The 17743-nt window shown below is 61.8% G+C and overlaps 2 protein-coding genes across 5 annotated transcripts in view; one reads left to right on the plus strand and one right to left on the minus strand.

Moving 5' to 3' along the window:
* Window positions 1-12692, plus strand: part of KATNB1 (katanin regulatory subunit B1) — an 18794-nt gene extending 6102 nt beyond the window's left edge. For both annotated transcript variants that reach the window (XM_004704643.2, XM_045293661.1), the window contains exons 4-20: window positions 4196-4313; window positions 7287-7387; window positions 7618-7659; window positions 8085-8168; window positions 8325-8440; window positions 8910-8981; window positions 9246-9396; window positions 9483-9673; window positions 9794-9924; window positions 10193-10243; window positions 10955-11022; window positions 11096-11215; window positions 11295-11444; window positions 11615-11691; window positions 11772-11846; window positions 11995-12111; window positions 12279-12692. In XM_004704643.2, the coding sequence (XP_004704700.1) occupies window positions 4196-4313; window positions 7287-7387; window positions 7618-7659; window positions 8085-8168; window positions 8325-8440; window positions 8910-8981; window positions 9246-9396; window positions 9483-9673; window positions 9794-9924; window positions 10193-10243; window positions 10955-11022; window positions 11096-11215; window positions 11295-11444; window positions 11615-11691; window positions 11772-11846; window positions 11995-12111; window positions 12279-12411 (1797 nt within the window). In that variant the 3' untranslated portion in view covers window positions 12412-12692. The remainder of the gene's footprint in view (window positions 1-4195; window positions 4314-7286; window positions 7388-7617; window positions 7660-8084; window positions 8169-8324; window positions 8441-8909; window positions 8982-9245; window positions 9397-9482; window positions 9674-9793; window positions 9925-10192; window positions 10244-10954; window positions 11023-11095; window positions 11216-11294; window positions 11445-11614; window positions 11692-11771; window positions 11847-11994; window positions 12112-12278) is intronic.
* A 586-nt stretch (window positions 12693-13278) lies between these two features.
* Window positions 13279-17743, minus strand: part of KIFC3 (kinesin family member C3) — a 31308-nt gene continuing 26843 nt past the window's right edge. For all 3 annotated transcript variants that reach the window (XM_004704642.3, XM_045293686.1, XM_045293685.1), the window contains exons 11-18: window positions 16573-16677; window positions 16262-16392; window positions 15774-15897; window positions 15464-15593; window positions 15151-15380; window positions 14880-15014; window positions 14382-14484; window positions 13279-13815 (exon numbers count right to left, since the gene is read on the minus strand). In XM_004704642.3, coding sequence (XP_004704699.1) covers window positions 13790-13815; window positions 14382-14484; window positions 14880-15014; window positions 15151-15380; window positions 15464-15593; window positions 15774-15897; window positions 16262-16392; window positions 16573-16677 — 984 coding nt within the window. In that variant the 3' untranslated portion in view covers window positions 13279-13789. The remainder of the gene's footprint in view (window positions 13816-14381; window positions 14485-14879; window positions 15015-15150; window positions 15381-15463; window positions 15594-15773; window positions 15898-16261; window positions 16393-16572; window positions 16678-17743) is intronic.

Here is a 17743-nt window from a genome sequence, read left to right on the forward strand (position 1 = left end):
TGAGTCATCGTGGCCCTGTAGGACAGTAGAGCTGCCCCATAGGGTTTCAAGGCTGTCACGTGCATGGGAGCAGACTGCCTCATCTTTGTGCCAAAGAGCAGGACTGAGTGTTCAAGCCATTGACCTTCTAGTTCACAGCCAAGGGCTTAACCCCTGTGCCCCAGGCTGCTTACACCTACAATAGGGGGCTTCAAAAAGTTTGTGGGGGAATCCCATGATCTTTTAGTTCCATTTTTCCACAAACTCTTTGAAGTCTCTCCTGTATATTATTTCCTGAGCACTGAAGGGCTCATCTTACTTATTCTCTTGTAGCTTGGTTTTTTAAAAGAACAACATTGCGAACATCTTCCTGTGTCAACAAATCCTCGTTTTCAACATGGTTTGGAGTGGCTTCATGGCATCCCATTGTAGGGATGAGCCAGACTTAATGAGCTTAGTCACACCTGAGGTAGCAGCCTGGAAGTGGTTTCCGGTTTCTGGCTGTTCTTAACCACCCTGTGGTTAACACCCTCCTCTCCTGGATCCTGGGAGAGGATGATTGCATTCCATCCCAGGGTGTGTGCTTTTTTTAATAGGTTTTCAAAACAACCTATTGCCAAATTGCCCTCAAGAAATCCATTTACATTCCCAGAGCAGGACAGGAGTGTGCCCTCGCCCCCAGGTCCTTGCCAGCGCAGGGTGTTCCTGCCTCTGGGTGAAAGAAGGGTCGTGGTCAAGCATGGCAGGAGGTGACAGCCACGAGCAGAGACCCCCTCACCGCAGTGTTGCGAGATTCTGGGGAGTCCTGCACTCTGCACTGACCCGGGCCAGCAGAAACAGGGTCGAGATGACGGTCTGCTTGACCGCCATGCACTGCATGATGGCGAAGGCCGTGTGTCAACTAGACTGGACCTTGCTTCTCAGTGGCTTGGCGGGTCTGTCAGGTTGTACTGATTTTTTGATCTCATAATGTACTCGACGTTCATGATGAGATCCGATGTAATGTGATCATCGCTATGATGGGTTCTGCTTTGAGCAGCCAGTTGGCTGACAGGGAGTTTCCCTGGGGTTGTGACCTGTAGTCAATATATACAGACTTGCTGGCAAGGCTCTGGCTTTTTGGCTCACTCTGGATCCTGCATCGTTTCATCATCATCTGACTGTTGGCTCTTGGGAATTGAGCCAGCGGCCTGCCATACTGATTACTGATGTGGGGATTCATCCGTGTCTGCAGCCTGGGAGCCAGCGGCCTTACATCTCACCTGCTGATTGTAGGTGGTCAGCCCCTTCCGCTACGTGAGTCAGGAGAAGCCTTCAGCCTGGTGTGTGACCCATAGACTTGGGACTTGCCGGTTTCTACAAGATAAATGTCTCCCTCGTGTACACACTGCTTCTGATCCCCTAGAGAACCCAGCTTAGGACAATGTGCTTTCGGGCAGCATCCACCTGCACATCTGGTCCTGGGCCTATAGGTTGCCACAGTTTAGCCGTTCTGACAGGGTGGGACATGGTGGAACAGCTGCCCTCGTGGAGCAGGTGTATCGCATTGGTCCTGGATACAAAGCTATTGAGCTGCCCGGGATACTCTGAATAAAGTACGGACAAGGGTAAGCGAGACATGACCGCCATGGCGGTTTAGTTCATCTCTACACGGGCTCGCCCCCACAAAACGTGTGTGAGCATGTCTGTCACCAGCGCACGGCTACAGTTTCTCTAGGTAATGTACCTGTCGTAGTCCCGTTAGGGTACCTTATGAAAAAGGTCCAATCAAAAATAGGGGATCTACTGCTGGATGCAGTTCAATTCAAGACAGGGAACTCAGCCCAGAAGGTTCTGGTGACTCCAAAGGGGCACCCCAAAGGGGCAGTCTCGATAGGTTTCCTCAGAGGACACCGGACAACCCAGGGCTTTATTAAGAAGACGTTGAGGGGAAAGGGAGACGTGCACGGGGGCGAAAAAGGCCAGAGACTTGCGCCAAGGCAGTTTGTGATCCCGACCACGCACCTGCTCAGTCTTCCAGGGTAGCAGGGCTGTGCCACCAGAATCTCCTTGGGAATCATGTCCTGTCCCCCGACCTTGATCTAGCCTTTTCCAGGTGGTTTTTATGGGGAGGGTGGGGTGACCTTGGTCTTAAACTCAAAGACCATTTCAAAGGAACTTGCTTGAGCCCCTCAGGGAGGGTGTTTTGTTGACTTGGTGTAAATTGAAGAGCGCTGGGTTCTTCAGTCGGGTTAGAGATAGCAGCACTGCCTTCAGCCGTGCACAGACCCAGGTGGGTGATCCCGTTTTCAACAGTTTGTTTTCTAAAGACATGCCTTCATAGAGCCTACAATACGTGTGTCCTGTTAATCATAACGAAGACCTGTGTTCCTAGCTTATGCATGTAGTGGACTTCCTGTCTAAAAGTTGACTGTGTGACTCTTGGCTTTGACCTGTAGGCAGGATCCAGTCTCAGGTATTGCACATGCTGTGAGGCTTGCAGCGTTCCCCCCTTCCCCGACCACCACCCCCAACCTAACCACTGAGCCTTAAAAGCAAATGCAAACGTGTTTTAGGTGTCAAAGACCTGGCTCCACTGTGAGCTGCAGAGCTAATGAGAAGGTGAGGGACCGATGTCAGATGCGAGGGAGAGACAGGTAAGGGTGTGGCCAAGGCCCACTTTGCCAAAGTGGACCCTCCCAGCGCTAGGACAACAAGCACGGGGCTTGTTGGAGACTCTGGTACACTGTGCTCAGAGTGTCCAAATCACCCTGTTTCACAGTACGCAGCATAGGCGTTGAGCGACTCATGGCCGTGTTTTATTTTGCCTTGTCTTTCAGGGTTCAAAGTGCTTTCTGTGTTGCTCTGTTATTTTCTTTCCTGAAATGCCAAATGTGTCCACATGGGTTGAAGAGGCATCAGGAGGCTTATAAAAACCGGGCATGAATATCAGACCCCTTGCTCTCCTCCCCCAGAGGACAACAGTGGACACCCTGTTGTCCATCCTTCCAGAAAAACACCAGACACGGCCTGTGGGCTCCCCCAGGACCAGGCCCTGGCCGCCTTGGTGCCCCACTGGGCTCCTCTCTGCCCTCCCCTCACTCATGTGTGTCCATGCAGTCCCTTAGCCGACTTATTTATGTTTATTGTTGAGCACGTCCTACACTCCTGCAACTCTAGAATTCAAGCAATGCATGGCAAACCCGGGAAAGTTCTCTCTCCCAGAATCTCTCCGTGCAGGGATTTTTTTGTATACATGAGCAAATGTGGGCTCCTCCCCATGTGCCCTCCCCCACTTTTACATAAATGACATCATACTCGATACCAGGTTCCCCATCATTGTTCACTTCAAACATCATGGAGATGGGTCTCTATCATATATAAAACGATGCCCAGCCTTTTTCCTGGCTGCGTAGTATTCCATTGCCTGTGGACCACAGATGAGTCTGGCAGGGGACGCCCGGCGTCAGTGTTGTTTCCTCTGTTTCAGCTCCTAACGGGCACGTTCCCAGAGTGAAGTGGCTGGGTGGGACAGGGAAACGTTCTCCAGTAGAGCCGCCCTCCCTGGAGCTTGTGTCCGCTTGGTCTCCCACCTGTAACTCTGGCCTGCGGGAGCGTTGGCTGCAGTGCTTTCCCTGACTGCCCAGGCCCCTTGGACAGCGTGGTTTTAGCAAATCTAAAGTAGCCACCACCACCGTGTCTTGGGGCACCCAGCTCAGGGTGATAGGCAGGGCCAGACACTGGGCTCAGCTCCTAGCTTGCCTGCACTCAGGGAAGCCGGCTGGACCTGGTGTGGCCCTGCCCAGCCCCAGGTTATCTAAGATGCCCCTGGTTCTCCCGCTGAGTGAGTGCCAGGCCATCTGGACCCAGTGAGGGCAGCCCCCAGGGCCCAGGCATTCTGGTGGGCAAGGCCTGGGCTCTGCCAAGCATGGCTTTGGTTCCTCCCAGCTTCCCTCTTGCGCTGCCTGTGCAGGGCAGGGTGAAGGCGGAGCAAGCCGAGGCCCGCAGTGTCCCCTTCGCTTAGCTGCTGCTTCCCTGCAGGAGTGCAGTGGAGGGGGAAGGGATGGGGACTACCACTGCAGCCCCAAGGGTCAGGGTGGGTGGGGTGCAGAAGGGACCCAGTGTGGCCACAGGTCTGAGGGGTGGCTCCCTGGGGGCACAGCCTCTTGCAGCTGCCTTGTGTGGGGAGACGGAAGTCTGTGTGAACAGTGCCCTGACTGCTGTCATCTCTCCACAGAGCCTGACAGGCCACACGTCCCCCGTGGAGAGCGTCCGCCTCAACACCCCCGAGGAGCTCATTGTGGCCGGCTCCCAGTCGGGCTCCATCCGCGTCTGGGACCTGGAAGCTGCCAAAAGTAGGGCCTCCCCCGCCCGACCTGTTCACCCTTGTCTTCAGCCTCTGCTGCTTTGTCTCTTTGTCTGAGCAGCCTTCCCTCCTGGGGCCCTGACCAGAGCGGGTGCCCCCTCCCCAGCCCCTCTCCTCCCATGGCCCGGGCGGATGCGCCCTGCTCCCTCAGGTGGCTGGCACGGGCGGGGGCGGTGGTGGGAGGGTGGGTGGACAGACGGGTGTCTGTAGACCGCTTGGGGCCATGAAGCACATGTCGGTGGGTGGGGTGGCGCTGTGCAGTGTGTGCGCCCTGAGGCAGGGTGTCCCCTCCAGCTCAGGCCGACGTGCTGCAGGACTGGGGCCGAGGACGGTCAGACCCTCTGTTTGCTGGGCTCTGTTGTGTACTGTCGTTTCATTTTCCACTTGGTGGAGGCCAAAGACGGGCCACCCTCACATGGAAACCGGGTCCTCTGGGCCCTCCGCTGGCCGCCCCTGTTCTCTGCTGCAGGATGGGCTGTGCAGCCGTGCACCCTGGGGCAGACTCAGCCATGTGCTCACGAGGGGTCCGTTACAAGGGTGCCTTGGGGGAGAAGGACCTCAGAGAGAGACCTAGCACCTCCTGGAGGCCAGGCAGGGGCTGTGGGGGCACCTGGGGCCCAGGGTATGCAGTGTCTGGGCACCGCTGGACTCAGTGGCCAGGCAGGTGCAAGCCCAGGTTGGCTGGGCCCTGACTGAGATGGTGGGCCCAGCAGACACCCCCAGTGACTCACCGAGAGCAGAGGAAAAGCAGGGAGAAGCCTGCAGGGCCTCCTTGCCCCTGCCTCAGGCTCTCAGACAAATTCCGTGACGTGGCTGGGAACGAAGACCGGGAATTCCTGCGCCCAGGACTCCTGCCACCAGGCCTGGCTACTCACTTGTGACACACGTGACTGCCCCAGGCGCCACACCCAGGGCACCTGGTTGGAAAGCAGTTGGGGGTGGCCAGTGGCTGGAGCAGTCAGCTCCCAGGCTGTTCTTCCAGGGGGACAGGCAGGCCCTGTCCTTGACAGACAGGCAAATGGGGGCCCAAGAGGGCCCGCACAGCCAGAGGGGGGGGCTCTGAGTCAGGGTGCTCATCCCAGGGCTCTCAAGCCTGCCAGCTGCCGCCAAAGGAAGAGAAACAGAAACCTGCCCTCCGAGGTAGAGCCGAGGCCCACCCCCCTCACCCCCCCCACACACAGCGTGGGTGGGTGTGACAGTGGTAAACAGGCCTGGCACACAGCGGTGGCCCTGAAAGCGGTGGTGGAGGCTGAGCAGCTCCTCGGCTGGAGGGTTCGGCAGGTCCTGAGTGAGTGCCCTCCCGGAACCGAAGTCAGGCCCGAAGAATGTGGCCCTGCCTGCTCTCCCCAGCACAGAGGGCCAGGGTGGGTCAGCCTTGGGCATCCGCAGGGCCAGGAAGGTGGCCCGCTGTGTTGCCAGCAGCCAACTGCCCACTCGGGGGTGGCGAGTATGTCCCTTGGGCGGGCGGGGCCGGATCTTGACAGCCTGACTGGGATGCAGAGGTGGTGGGTCGACGGGTGTGTGTCTCGGCCCCTCTGCCCGGCACCTCCATACATCCTGGGCCTCCCTGGCCAGGAACACGGGGAGCGCCTGGTGGAGGCAGGAGCACCCCGGGAGCGAGGAGGCCCAGGCGCCTTGGCAGACCTTGCCAGGGGTGCAGAGGAGGCTGCCCTTGTATCTGGTACCTGCCCCGGCATCTGCTGCGGGGGCCTCCTGTGGGATGCTGGAGGCCATGGGCAGGCTCAGAGGAGGGAACCTTGTTCCCTCCTGCTCTCGCGCTGCATGGCCCGAGGGTGCGTTGCCATCTCAGACGGCCTGGCCTCAGGTGCTGCACCAGGCCAGCTCCCACACCCTGCTCCCAGCACACAGGACATGTGTGGCAGATAGCCGGGGGTCATGGGAGGTGCCTTGTGGGCTCAGGGTCAGAAGTTGGTGGACCTGGGTGTGTGCTCAGGGGCCTGAAGGGAGGGGAGGTCTGGCTCAGCAACAGGAGGAAGGATGACCTTATGAGAGCGGAGGCTTCCTGGGCCAGAGGAGAGTCGGGCTGAGTGGCACCAGAAGGACACAGCCCTGCCTACTGTCCCTAGACGCTGTGTTTAGACTGACTTCCGACCGTGGCCCAGGATCACGTTCAGGGTTACACAGCAGGAGAACAGAGCTTGCCCACCTGACCCTGCCTTGGGGGCTAGAGAAGGTCACACCGTCTCCTTAGCACCTTGGAGCTCACGTAGCCCCCCCCCCCATTAGTGTCTGGATCCCACTGGGACATGGGGACCCCCTCACAGGGCGCTGGCTAGACCCCACTCCCCTCAGTGACAGTGGCTTTCAGGAGCTCGCTCGCTCCGCCTCCTCACAGGGTGCTGGCTGTACCCCACTCCCCGCAGCCCTGGCACAGGGGCAGAGGTTTCACTCAGACATCACAACTGGCCAGGCACGCGAGACCAGAGCAGAGATGAGGAGACTGGTTCCAGAGAGGCACGGAGCCAGAGCTGCTGGGGGTGGCCCCACGGCTGGGCCGTGGGTCCCTGCGAAGGCTCTCAGTTCTCAGGGCACCCCACATGCGAGACTGCCACCCTCTTGGACAGGGGCTGCACCAGAGGGTCAGTGTGAGCACAAGGCCACCCAGACATGCCCTTCCCCCCTCCCCCGTGGAGCTCGATGGGGGGGCTTAAGACCGCTTGCTCTGGTGCTGCCCCCCCACAGCCCTCCTGCATTCCTCTGCCCACTGAGAAGCTCCCCCAGCTTGAGCCTGGGGTCTTGGCCCCGGCAGAAATGGCTGTCCGTTCTCGAGAGACGGGGGTGATGGTTGTTACGGTGCTGAGGCGCTGGCTGGTCTCCATTCTCTCCTGCGGTTTACCTATGTGTCTGTGCTCACGGCGACTAGTCACATGCACCATGCTCGGCGGAGCAGCCTGCCCACTGCTGGCCTCACACCGTTGTCTCTGCTTGCTTTCCGGGGCAGTTCTTCGCACGCTCATGGGGCACAAAGCCAACATCTGCAGTCTGGACTTCCACCCCTATGGCGAGTTTGTGGCCTCTGGGTCCCAGGACACGAACATCAAGGTGAGGCATCACGCTATGCCTGGGGCCGCATTTGGCTCCCCTGAGGTAGGGGCCCGCTCTTGTAGAGAAGGGGACACGAAGGGGCCGCTGCTCGGACGTTTCTGCCCAGGTGGGCAGGCTCTGACCTGTTAAAGCGGTGTGGCCTGGAGTACACATAGCCCCTGGCTCCCATGCCCAGCCTGACACTCGGCCGTGGCCCTGGCCCCTCTCATGCCCTGTTTTCTCCACAGCTCTGGGACATCAGGAGGAAAGGCTGCGTCTTCCGGTACAGGGTGAGGATGGTGCCCTGGGGCCATTCCCAGCCCTCAGGCGTGGGTTGGGGGTGGGCTGTCCAGCTTGGGAGTCCAGAGCAGACAACAGGAGGGAAGGGTGACCTTGTCCTTGTCTGAATCCCATGAGCCTGTCGCCAGCCTGCTCGCCGCCTCCCTCTCTGGTCTGGCTGCACGTGCTGTTGTCACTCGGCAGTAGAGGGCATTGCTGTCCACCGGACCGGGGAGGCCTCAGCAGAGGGCTCCAGGCCCTCAGAGCTTGGGTCATTAAGGAGTGCCCTTCAGTCCCCAAGAGGGCCCTAGAAAACATCACTTCCCAAGCAAGTGTGCCCACCATCGAGGCCTGGGCGCCGGGGTGAAGCGCCCCCTTCCTGCCCCACATCTTCCACATGCGCCCAGGCCGAGCTCCGGTCTCTGCCCCTCCACAGGGACACAGCCAGGCTGTGCGCTGTCTCCGGTTCAGCCCCGATGGGAAGTGGCTGGCATCTGCCGCTGATGACCACACAGTGAAGGTAGCTGGCAGCCGGGCCCGGGCCTGGGGCTGGTCCTTGCCCTGATCCTGACTGGACTGTGGGTGGGGGTGCTTGTGGCTAGAGAGCTCAGTGGAACAGTGGCAGCCTGGGTGCCCGGCCTGGCCCCCACCCTGCTCTGCCTCCCTGTGCCTGCAGCTCTGGGATCTGACTGCCGGCAAGATGATGTCAGAGTTTCCTGGCCACACGGGGCCCGTCAACGTGGTGGAATTCCACCCCAACGAGTACTTGCTGGCATCTGGCAGCTCTGACCGGTGAGGAGACAACCCCCATGGCACCCCCTACCCCCAGGACATGACTGCTGCCCCTCCCCTTCTCTGCCCCAGGGTTTCATTCATACCTGGTGGTCCTACCTTGCCCCCCGCCCCACCCCGTCTTGTATCCAAGTCCATGCCCTAAACCTGGGCGTTCACAAACAGGCATGTCAGGGCTTAAGGCCTCCAGTGGAGACCCCCGCCCCCACTCACCCACCCACCATGCTGGGGGCCCGGGGCTGCGGGCCATGCTGAGTAAAGGCGGCGGCGGCGGCGAGCACTGCTGGCCCTGGCACGCTTGGTTGGCTGAGAGACATGGGTAGCAGGCCATGCGTGGCAGGGCATGGGTCAGCTTCCCGACATCCGTGTCCACTCCTGCCTGGGCCCTGGGCCTGGGGAAGAGGTGTTTGGGGATGAACTGTGCAGCCGATCAGAAGCTAGCTTCCTGACAATGCGGCTGCCTTTGCAGGACCATCCGCTTCTGGGATCTGGAGAAATTCCAGGTGGTGAGCTGCATTGAAGGGGAGCCGGGACCTGTCAGGTAGGGGGGCCCTAACAGGTACTTGGACCTTAAGAGTACAGGGGTGCCTATTAGGTACAGGGGCCTGTCAAGTTGGGGGGGAGCTGTCAGGTATGGGGTACCTGACTGTGTGGTAGGGGGTGGGGGTAGAGCCTATAAGGTATGCCGGCAGCAGGAGGTGTATGGGAAGAACTTCTCCATCATGGCTCCCACCGGCTATGGCTGAGCCCTCCTCAGGTGCGGCCAGACTAGGGGCCCTGGACCCACGGGCCTCTCCCCGTCCAGGAGCGTCCTCTTCAGCCCCGACGGCTGCTGCCTGTACAGCGGCTGCCAGGACTCGCTGCGCGTCTATGGCTGGGAGCCCGAGCGCTGCTTCGACGTGGTCCTCGTCAACTGGGGCAAGGTGGCCGACCTGGCCATCTGCAACGACCAGCTGGTGAGCGCCCCTGCACCCCTGCCCCTCCGCTCCCGCCCACCCCTCCTCTGGCCAGGGCCCAGCCCCCAGCTCTCTACTTCCTGCAGATAGGCGTGGCCTTCGCCCAGAGCAACGTCTCCTCGTACGTGGTGGACCTGACCCGGGTGACCCGGACAGGCACAGTGGCCCCGGACCCCGTGCAGGACAGCCGACCCCTGGCCCAGCAGCCGCCCAACCCCAGCATCCCCCTGCGGCGCATCTATGAACGACCCAGCACCACCTGCAACAAGCCTCAGAGGTGGGAGCCCTGGGGAGTGCCGGAGGCGGGCCCCTCGTGGAGGGGCTGCAGGGACGCCAGGCCTGGACCTTACCAGCTGCCCCCACTCCCCCGCTTCTTTGGGGCTTGGCCTGTCCCCAGGGTGAAGCAGAACTCGGAGAGCGAGCGCCGCAGCCCCAGCAGCGAGGACGAGCGGGAGGAGCGGGAGTCACGCGCCGAGATCCAGAACGCGGAGGACTACCAAGAGATCTTCCAGCCCAAGAACAGCATCAGTGAGCACACGGAGGCCTCGCGCCTGTGGCGGGTGGGGCGGTTCCAGTCAGGTTCCTCCCGCCACTCAGCCCGTCCTGACTGTGCCCCTGCTACCTGCACGCACAGACCTGCTCTGAGCAGACACAGGGCCCCTGGAGCACGGGGGCTGGGACGTGCAGGGCTGAGGGTCACTGCCAGGCGCCCACCTGCATCCTGACAGGTTGCCCCCATGGGGGCTCCAGATGGGAGGTGTGCTGGGGAGAGTCCTGAGCCCGCTTGCCTCTGCAGGTCGGACACCACCCCGCAGAAGTGAGCCCTTCCCTGCCCCCCCAGAGGACGGTGAGTGAGGGCAGGGCCCGGCCTCCGTGTGGTCCCTGGTCCCCCCCATCCCCTCTCCCCTACTTATCCCCTGACTTCCCGTCTCCTATGATTCTTGTGCTGCTGGGCACCTAGAACCACCTACTGCATGCCGGGCCGAGTTAGGCTGTGGTGGCATACCCAGCAGGCAGATGATCCTCCCTGGTGAGAATATCCTCCCTGGTGAGGAGAGTAAGTGGCCGGCAGACCCCTCGCACAGGGCACCACGTGCAGCAGGGGGTGGGTGAGGTGGGGGACAAGCGTGGCTGGGACCGCCTCCAGAGGAAGCCTGGTGCTGGGTGTGGCAAATGCAGAGCCCAGAGGAAGGCTCAGTGCTGTGCACAGCGGGGTGCGCACAGGCCGCAGAGCCCACTAGAGAGGAGGGGCTGAGTGTGGACAAGTGCTCTCTCCCTCACCCAGCTGTCCTGCTCCGCAGCCCCCCTTGTATCTGGGTTTCCAGAGTCTTTCCCCATCCACGTCCCCCTGCCAGCCCCCCATCTCCCCCCTTCCCCCTTCAGTGCCAGGATCGCCACTCCACAGCCCCATCCAGGAACAGCGGACCCAGGGTAGTGGGGGGCAGGTGGGGCGGGGAGGCAGCCTGACGGCCCTTGGGAGGCCCACCACCTCCTGGACCCCTCTTCTTCTGCCAGTCCCTGCTCCTGACCTGACCCAGCCGTCTCTCCTTTGCCTCAGACGCGGCCCCAGCCAAAGAGGCGGCTAAGCCCAGTCCCGCCATGGACGTCCAGTTACCAATGCCAAACGTATGTCGGGTGAGAGGGCTGAGGCGGGGTGGTCGACTTCAGGCCCGCCTGCTAAGCGCCCAGTCCTCTGCAGCTCGAGGTTCTGCCCCAACTCCCGGTCGTCTCCGCCACCCCCGCACCCAAGGCCGAGCCTGTCATCATCCCTGCCACCCGCAACGAGCCCATCGGACTGCAGGCCTCCGACTTCCTGCCCGTGAGTTGGGGGGGAGGGGGGAACGGCCGAGGGTTGCCGAAGCCTGCTATGCACCAGCACCGGGTGCCCGCCCTTGCAGGCCGTGAAGATGCAGCAGCAGGCGGAGCTGGTCGACGAGGACGCCATGTCTCAAATCCGCAAGGGACACGACACCATGTGTGTGGTGCTCACCAGCCGGCACAAGAATCTGGACACTGTGCGGACCACGTGGACCATGGGCGACGTCAAGGCAGGCGTGGGCGGCGTGGGGCTCCCCTGGCCCCTCTCGTGCCCCGCCTACCCTCTCTTTGCACATGCCCACATTAACTCTCCAAGAGGGGGCCCTGGCGTCACACCCGCACACACCCAGGCAGGGCCCTAAGGCCTCCCAGCCCCTGTGACAGGCGTCCTATTTTCCAGACATCTGTGGACGCTGCAGTGGCCATCAATGACCTGTCGGTGGTGGTGGACCTCCTCAACATCGTCAACCAGAAAGCGTAAGTGGGCCATGGGGCGGCATGGGTGGGCCGGGTCAGTGCAGCCACTAATGGCACTCACTGTGCCCCTCCCTGCCCAGCTCCCTGTGGAAGCTGGACCTGTGCACCACAGTGCTGCCCCAGATCGAGAAACTGCTTCAGAGCAAGTATGAGAGGTACCGGAGGCCACCCGCCCGGGGCTGGGGGAGGGCAGCAAGGCACCCCAGGGCTCTGCGAAGCATCCCTGCCCCTTCCTAGTTCAAGCTTCCTGATCTTGTTCATTGTGTGTCTGCCCGGGCCCTGTCCACTCGCCTGCCCCTGAAGCTACGTGCAGACGGGCTGCACCTCGCTGAAGCTGATCTTGCAGCGCTTTCTGCCCCTCATCACCGACATCCTGGCGGCGCCGCCCTCCGTGGGTGTGGACATCAGCCGGGAGGAGAGGTGCGTTGGGTGGGGGGGGAGGGCACAGGCCTGAGGGTGCCTCGGGCCAGCTTCCGTGGTCCTGTCTCTAGGCCTCAGCCTTCTTCCCAGAGGGGTCTGGAAAGGCCGGGTGGGGCCCAGGGCCCACCCCCTCCCTCACGTGCTGTGCGCCCCGCCACCCCCAACAGGCTCCACAAGTGCCGGCTCTGCTACAAGCAGCTCAGGAGCATCGGTGGCCTCGTCAAGAGCAAGGCTGGCCTCAGCGGCCGTCACGGCAGTGCCTTCCGCGAGCTGCACCTGCTCATGGCCAGTCTGGACTGAGGGGCCAGGGAGTGGGCCTGACAGCCACGAGGCCCGCTTCTGCTCCCACTCGTGCCCTCCGGCCCAAGAGTCTCTGCCCAGTGGCTACCACTGCCCCACGGCTGTGCCGGAGGGAGGGAAGGTGGGTGCTGGACCACTGGCCACCCCCTAGCCTGGACTCGGACCACATTCTAGGCACAGCTGCCCAGCTTGGCCCAACAATTGCTTCTTGGGACAGCGAGCTGAGCCCCAGGGCTGCTGCTGTAATTTATAAGGCAAATTTTATTAAATTTGTAACTATTCTCTGGTTCCTTGTGGGGACGGGTATCAGGCTGCGCGGCCACCAGGCGCCACCAGGGAGCAGCAGAGCGACGGCTGGCCAGGAAGGTAAGGTAGCCACCCACTTCCCAGGACTTGGGAGGCCCCGCACCCCACTCCTCCAGTTGTCCCAGGGGCACCACCAAGGCTGTAGGGTGCTGCACCCCATCCTCTCAGACATGACCTCCCTTAGGGCTAGCTGACACTTGCCAGTGGCTGCCGAGAGGGGGGCTCTGGCCCCTTCCCCCGAGGGGGGTGGGCACTTAGAGGAGCAGGGCCGGGTAACTGGGTTTGGAACTTGATGGCTGCTTTAGCCTGACATGGCCGGAGTGCTGCCCTTCAGTGTCCGCCCCCTGCCACGGCCTTCCCCAGGTGGAGCAGAGCTGCTCCCTGGAGGCCAGAAAGTCTGGACAGAGGCAGGTTGTCTCCTCACTGCCTGCAGAGCAGCCCAGTGCTTAACCACCCTAGCACCGGGGCCCCTCACTGGCACATGGCTGGCACTGCCCATACAGCCACATCAGGGAAGGCCAGCACCTGACCATTACGCAGGACCAGTTCAGACAACACGGGTGTAAAAAGGCCTTTTTAATAAGTAGAAATGGCTAAGTTTCCAAAAGTTCTTAAATAGGGATTCAGAGCGAGAGAAACATCAAGACCTGCGTGAAAGAAGCTGGCATTGGGCAGGTGGGGGTCACAGGAGCCCCAATCTGGCCTCTGCCAGCCATAAATACAGCGCCCGGGGGCGGGCCAGCGCAAAGTCCCCTGGGAGCACTATGTATACCACCTGCCATAGGAGCTTCTCCTGGGGGCCAGGCCTGCCCCCAGGAACGCCCACCCCCATGGCTCAGTTCTCAGGTCTTCCTGGGGGTGCCTCAGCAAGGAGCTGGGCTTCCCTCCCTCACAACCCAGTGCCCTGCAAGCCAGCTCTGACCTTCCAGCCTGTGCCGCTGGCACCCAGAGCCCACACAGCATTTCCTTTGGAGCATGTTTCTCATCTCTGAGGGGGCACAGGGCAGTAGAGGGGCCTCCGCCCGAGTGTTGTCCTCTTGGTCCCCAGTGCCTGGGGTCCTGGTGCTGTCCATCACACAGGCACCTGCCTGGACTTCCCTGCAGTCAAGAGGAGAGGGCTGCTCAGCAGGGGGCAGGCATGGCTGGGAGTGGGAGAGAGCCCAGCAGAAGCGCAGACAGCGGGCAGCGAGGGACCCAGCCCGTAGCGGGCCAGCGCCCCCAGCAGGCCACACCCCAGGACGCCGAGCGAGCAGGGCAGCCCAGGCCAGGCCCACACTCACCTGGACAGTGCAGCCCCAGCCGTCAGGCTGAAATCAAAGCAACAGGGTGCTCACTGTGGGCCGGCCTGGGCCAGGATCCCACTCGACCCTGCTGCCTCTACCCCAAGGGCTTTGCCACCCAGGGTTGTATCCCTGAGCTGAGAGGTAGCCCTGCCCTGTCCACCCCCAGGGAGCGGAGGGCCAGGCCAGGTGAGGCCAGCGTTGGTGAGCTGGACAGCACGAGGCTGACCGCAGCCTGAATGTCCTGTATGCAGTGGACACTGTTTTGGCCGCCCTTCTTCCCAGGGGCTGGGGAGGTGGTGAACAAGGCTCAGAAGTCTTCCAGATGTCACAAAAGGATGAGAAACAGCCTGCCCACCCTGGGGCCACGCCCAGCGGGCTCACCTGAGGGCTGCAGCTTCCTCCGTATGGAGCCAGGGCGGCTGGAGGACCCTGAGCCGGGTGCTGAGTGGGCTCGGGCTGATGGCGTATGGCAAGCAGGTTCCCACTGGGGCAGGGAAGACAGAGTGAGCTGGGAGCCCTGCTGCCCCACCTCTGCCTCCCACCCAGGCCCCTATTTCAGAACCTCTTAAAGCCTTTCTGCATAATGGGTTCATCTCACAGAGTAGGTAAGCGGTAAACCAGCTCTTCCCGGCCGTCCCCAGTGCAGGGTGCTGCATCCGCCCTGCCTGCCCCCAGACTCGCTGGTGGGCCCTGGAGGCCAAGACTACACTCTGGGATGAGACGGGCCACCATGAGGCTCTGGTTCGAGTCTGGGCTCTGCTCCAGTCGCCCCGAGTCTGTGCTCTGTCCCCTGTCCCCACTCCTGCCCGACACAGGCCTGCGATGGGCCCGTGGTCTGTCCCCCTGTCCCCACTCTGCCCGATGGGCCCCTGGTCGTACCTCCAGATGCTCCTGGCTCGACCAGGACCCGAGCTCTGCCCGGCGGGTCCCGGGACCCAGCTCCACCGAGCGCACCCTCTCGGCAAACTTGAGGGAGTAGAGCGTCTCACTGGTGTTCTTCTCCACGGGGGACACCTGGTAGGAGACACAGAGTCACTCCACCGGGGCCACATCACAGCCCAGAGTCGGGGGGGGGGGGGGGGAGACTGAAGGAGGATGGTGGCAGTAATGACAAGGTCAAAGGGTGGGGGGTGGGGACCCCTTCTCCCACCTGCACCACCATGAGGGTCTTGCTGTCGCCGCTCAGGGAGTCCTGCAGCAGGTAGGTGAGCTTGGAGTTGCGGAAGGGCACGTGGCCCTGGCGGGAGCGCAGCGCGGCGATGACATCGCCCAGCGCGGACAGCGACTTGTTGATGTGCTGCGCTTCCCGCAGGCGGCTGCCCTCCGCCCCCGACTTGCCCACGCGCTCCGAGCCGGCCAGGTCCACCAGGTTCAGCTTCCCTGCGGCACAGCGCGGGGTGGGTCAAGGCCGGTGGGGAGCCGAGGGGTGGGGGTCCTGGCTCCCGGGCAGCCCGCTCACTCACCCGTGGTGCGCAGCCCCGTGCTGCAGTCCACGCCGCGCACGGTCACGATGAGCAGCGCGTGGGAGCGCGAGCTGTGCTCGTTCAGGTTGGTGAACTCTGTCGTGCGGTTGGTGTGGCCGAACTCAAACACCTGGGGTGGGGGCGAGAATGGGGGCTTTGGAATGGCTCCATCTCCCCTAGTGTTAGGGGCTCCGCATGGCAGGTCCTGGCATAGCCTGTGTCTGCATCCTGTCTCAGAGCAGCTCCGCTGCGGACGGGGTCCCTGGAACCCCAACCTCCACCACCCACCGAAAAGGCTCCCTGGCCGTACCTTGTTGATGTCCTCTACGCTCTGCACCCTGAACTCGGTCAGCCCGGGCACGTAGAGCTGCCCACTGCCGTCGGGGCACAGCCGGATCTCCAACTTCTCCTGTGGCTCCTTGCCCAGCAGGTCCCTGCAGGGCAGGTGGCGGTCACTCCTCCCTGCCCACCAGGCTGCGGGCGGGTCCAGACCTCGCCCAGGTCTCTGCATGCACTGCTCTTGCCCCAAGCCCGGAAGGGTCTGGGCCAAGCTCTTCTCTGCCTCTCTGGCCACCCCTGCAGGCTCAGTCAGCTAAAGAGGGGGAGCCCTGATGGCTCCCCTGAAGTCGTGTGTGTGTGTGTGCGCGCGCGCATGTGGTGCCACTCCTGCCTTCTCTCAGGACCAGAGGGAGTGAGGGGCACCCCAGAACCACCTGGATGAACCAGGATTTAAGGCTCAGCCCCTTCCTGGGAGACTGGACTCCCGCCCCCCACCCTCAGGACCACCCCGCCTCGCACCTGAGCACCTCGTTGTAAATCTCGGCTACACTGACGGTGATGGTGTACTCCCAGTCAGACGCCTTCTCCTGCACCTCAGAGAAGAGCAACTGCAGGGCCCGCTGGTTGATGCCTGGGTTCTCCAGGCTCCCCTGAGGAAAAGGGTGGGCCTGTGAGCCGAGCTGTCCCACCACAGGTGCTCACAGGACCCCTGCTGGGGGCTCCCACCTTTAAAATTGCACCTCCAAGTCAGGGGTGCCACCCGAGGGCCAGATGTGAGCCAGAGCCTGGAGCTCCCCACTGGCAGGGACAGGTGGGCAGGGCATACCAACCTCCATCGTGTACGTCTTGCCAGCACCCGTCTGTCCATAGGCGAAGATGCAGACGTTGAAGCCGTCGATGCAGGAGGTGATGAGCGCCTGTACCTCCTGAAACACCTGGGGGTGGGGGGTGGAGAGGGGCTGCTGGGCAACTCTCTCCTGGCCACATCAGCACCGGCTATATGGTAACCAACCAAGCACACCGCCAGGGCTGGTGAGTCGTCTCCCACTGAGCTCAGACATCTATTATCCAACGGGCACCCGGGCAGCCCACACTGGAACTCGGGTGCCTCTCTGAGAAGGCAGCAAAAACGAGGGCAGGGTCCCTGCACGGAGCCGCTCCTCCAGCCAGCCTGCCCACCAGTCCTGAAGTCACGGGATGGGGCACAGGGGGGAGGGGCCCTAGCAAGGGATCCTGGGAAAAGACTAGAGCAGAGGGGCCGCTGAGACCACACGCGAGGGGCCTTCACAAAGTGCGTGGAACATGGAATTCCCAGATAAGGATAAGGAACACAAGCTCGGTCCCTTAACATCAGCGCCATCAGGATCAGGGTGTTTTTATAAGCGATGGTGCCAGTCATTTGGTTGACCCCAAAGAGCTGACTCACTGCCATCAAGGTGCTCCAGCTCAGGGCTGAGCAGAACTGCGGTGGGTCTCTGGGGCAGTGGATCTTCACGGGATCCGACTGCCTCAGCATTCTCACGAGGAGGGGCCGCTGGGTTTGAACTGCTGACCTGGCAGTCCAACTTGTAACCCGACTTCAAGACCTCGAAGGTCCTGGAAATGTATCAGGTCCTTTTTACATCATTGACGGGAGGAAAACAGGAAGCCTTTGCTGGGATTTTTTCTACGATGAGCAAACAAAAGGAGGTCGGAAGAAGCCAAGCCAGGACTGTGAGGCCCCATGCTTTCCCAGTGAAACTCACAAAGGCCCTTGTTGGACGAGAGGCAGCTTTGTGGTGGCAGGGCAGGGCTCGCTGGTGAAGCCTTCCTGAGTGGCTTTCTGCCGGAGCTCTGGCTAACGTTCACGAGACATCAGAGCAGGTGTTACGGTTCTTTGGCCTGCCAGAAAGATGCCTTGAGCATCCCCCAAAGGGTCACCATCACCTTAGCCTTTGACGGGGTCTGCTGTTGCTCCGATGGTGCTTTCTCTGTAGGACTACTGGGAAAACCGTGCTTCCT

The sequence above is a fragment of the Echinops telfairi genome, unplaced genomic scaffold (genome assembly GCF_000313985.2).
Source record: "Echinops telfairi isolate 266 unplaced genomic scaffold, ASM31398v2 ScPeMD7_2291;HRSCAF=2852, whole genome shotgun sequence".
NCBI classification, from domain to species: domain Eukaryota; kingdom Metazoa; phylum Chordata; class Mammalia; order Afrosoricida; family Tenrecidae; genus Echinops; species Echinops telfairi.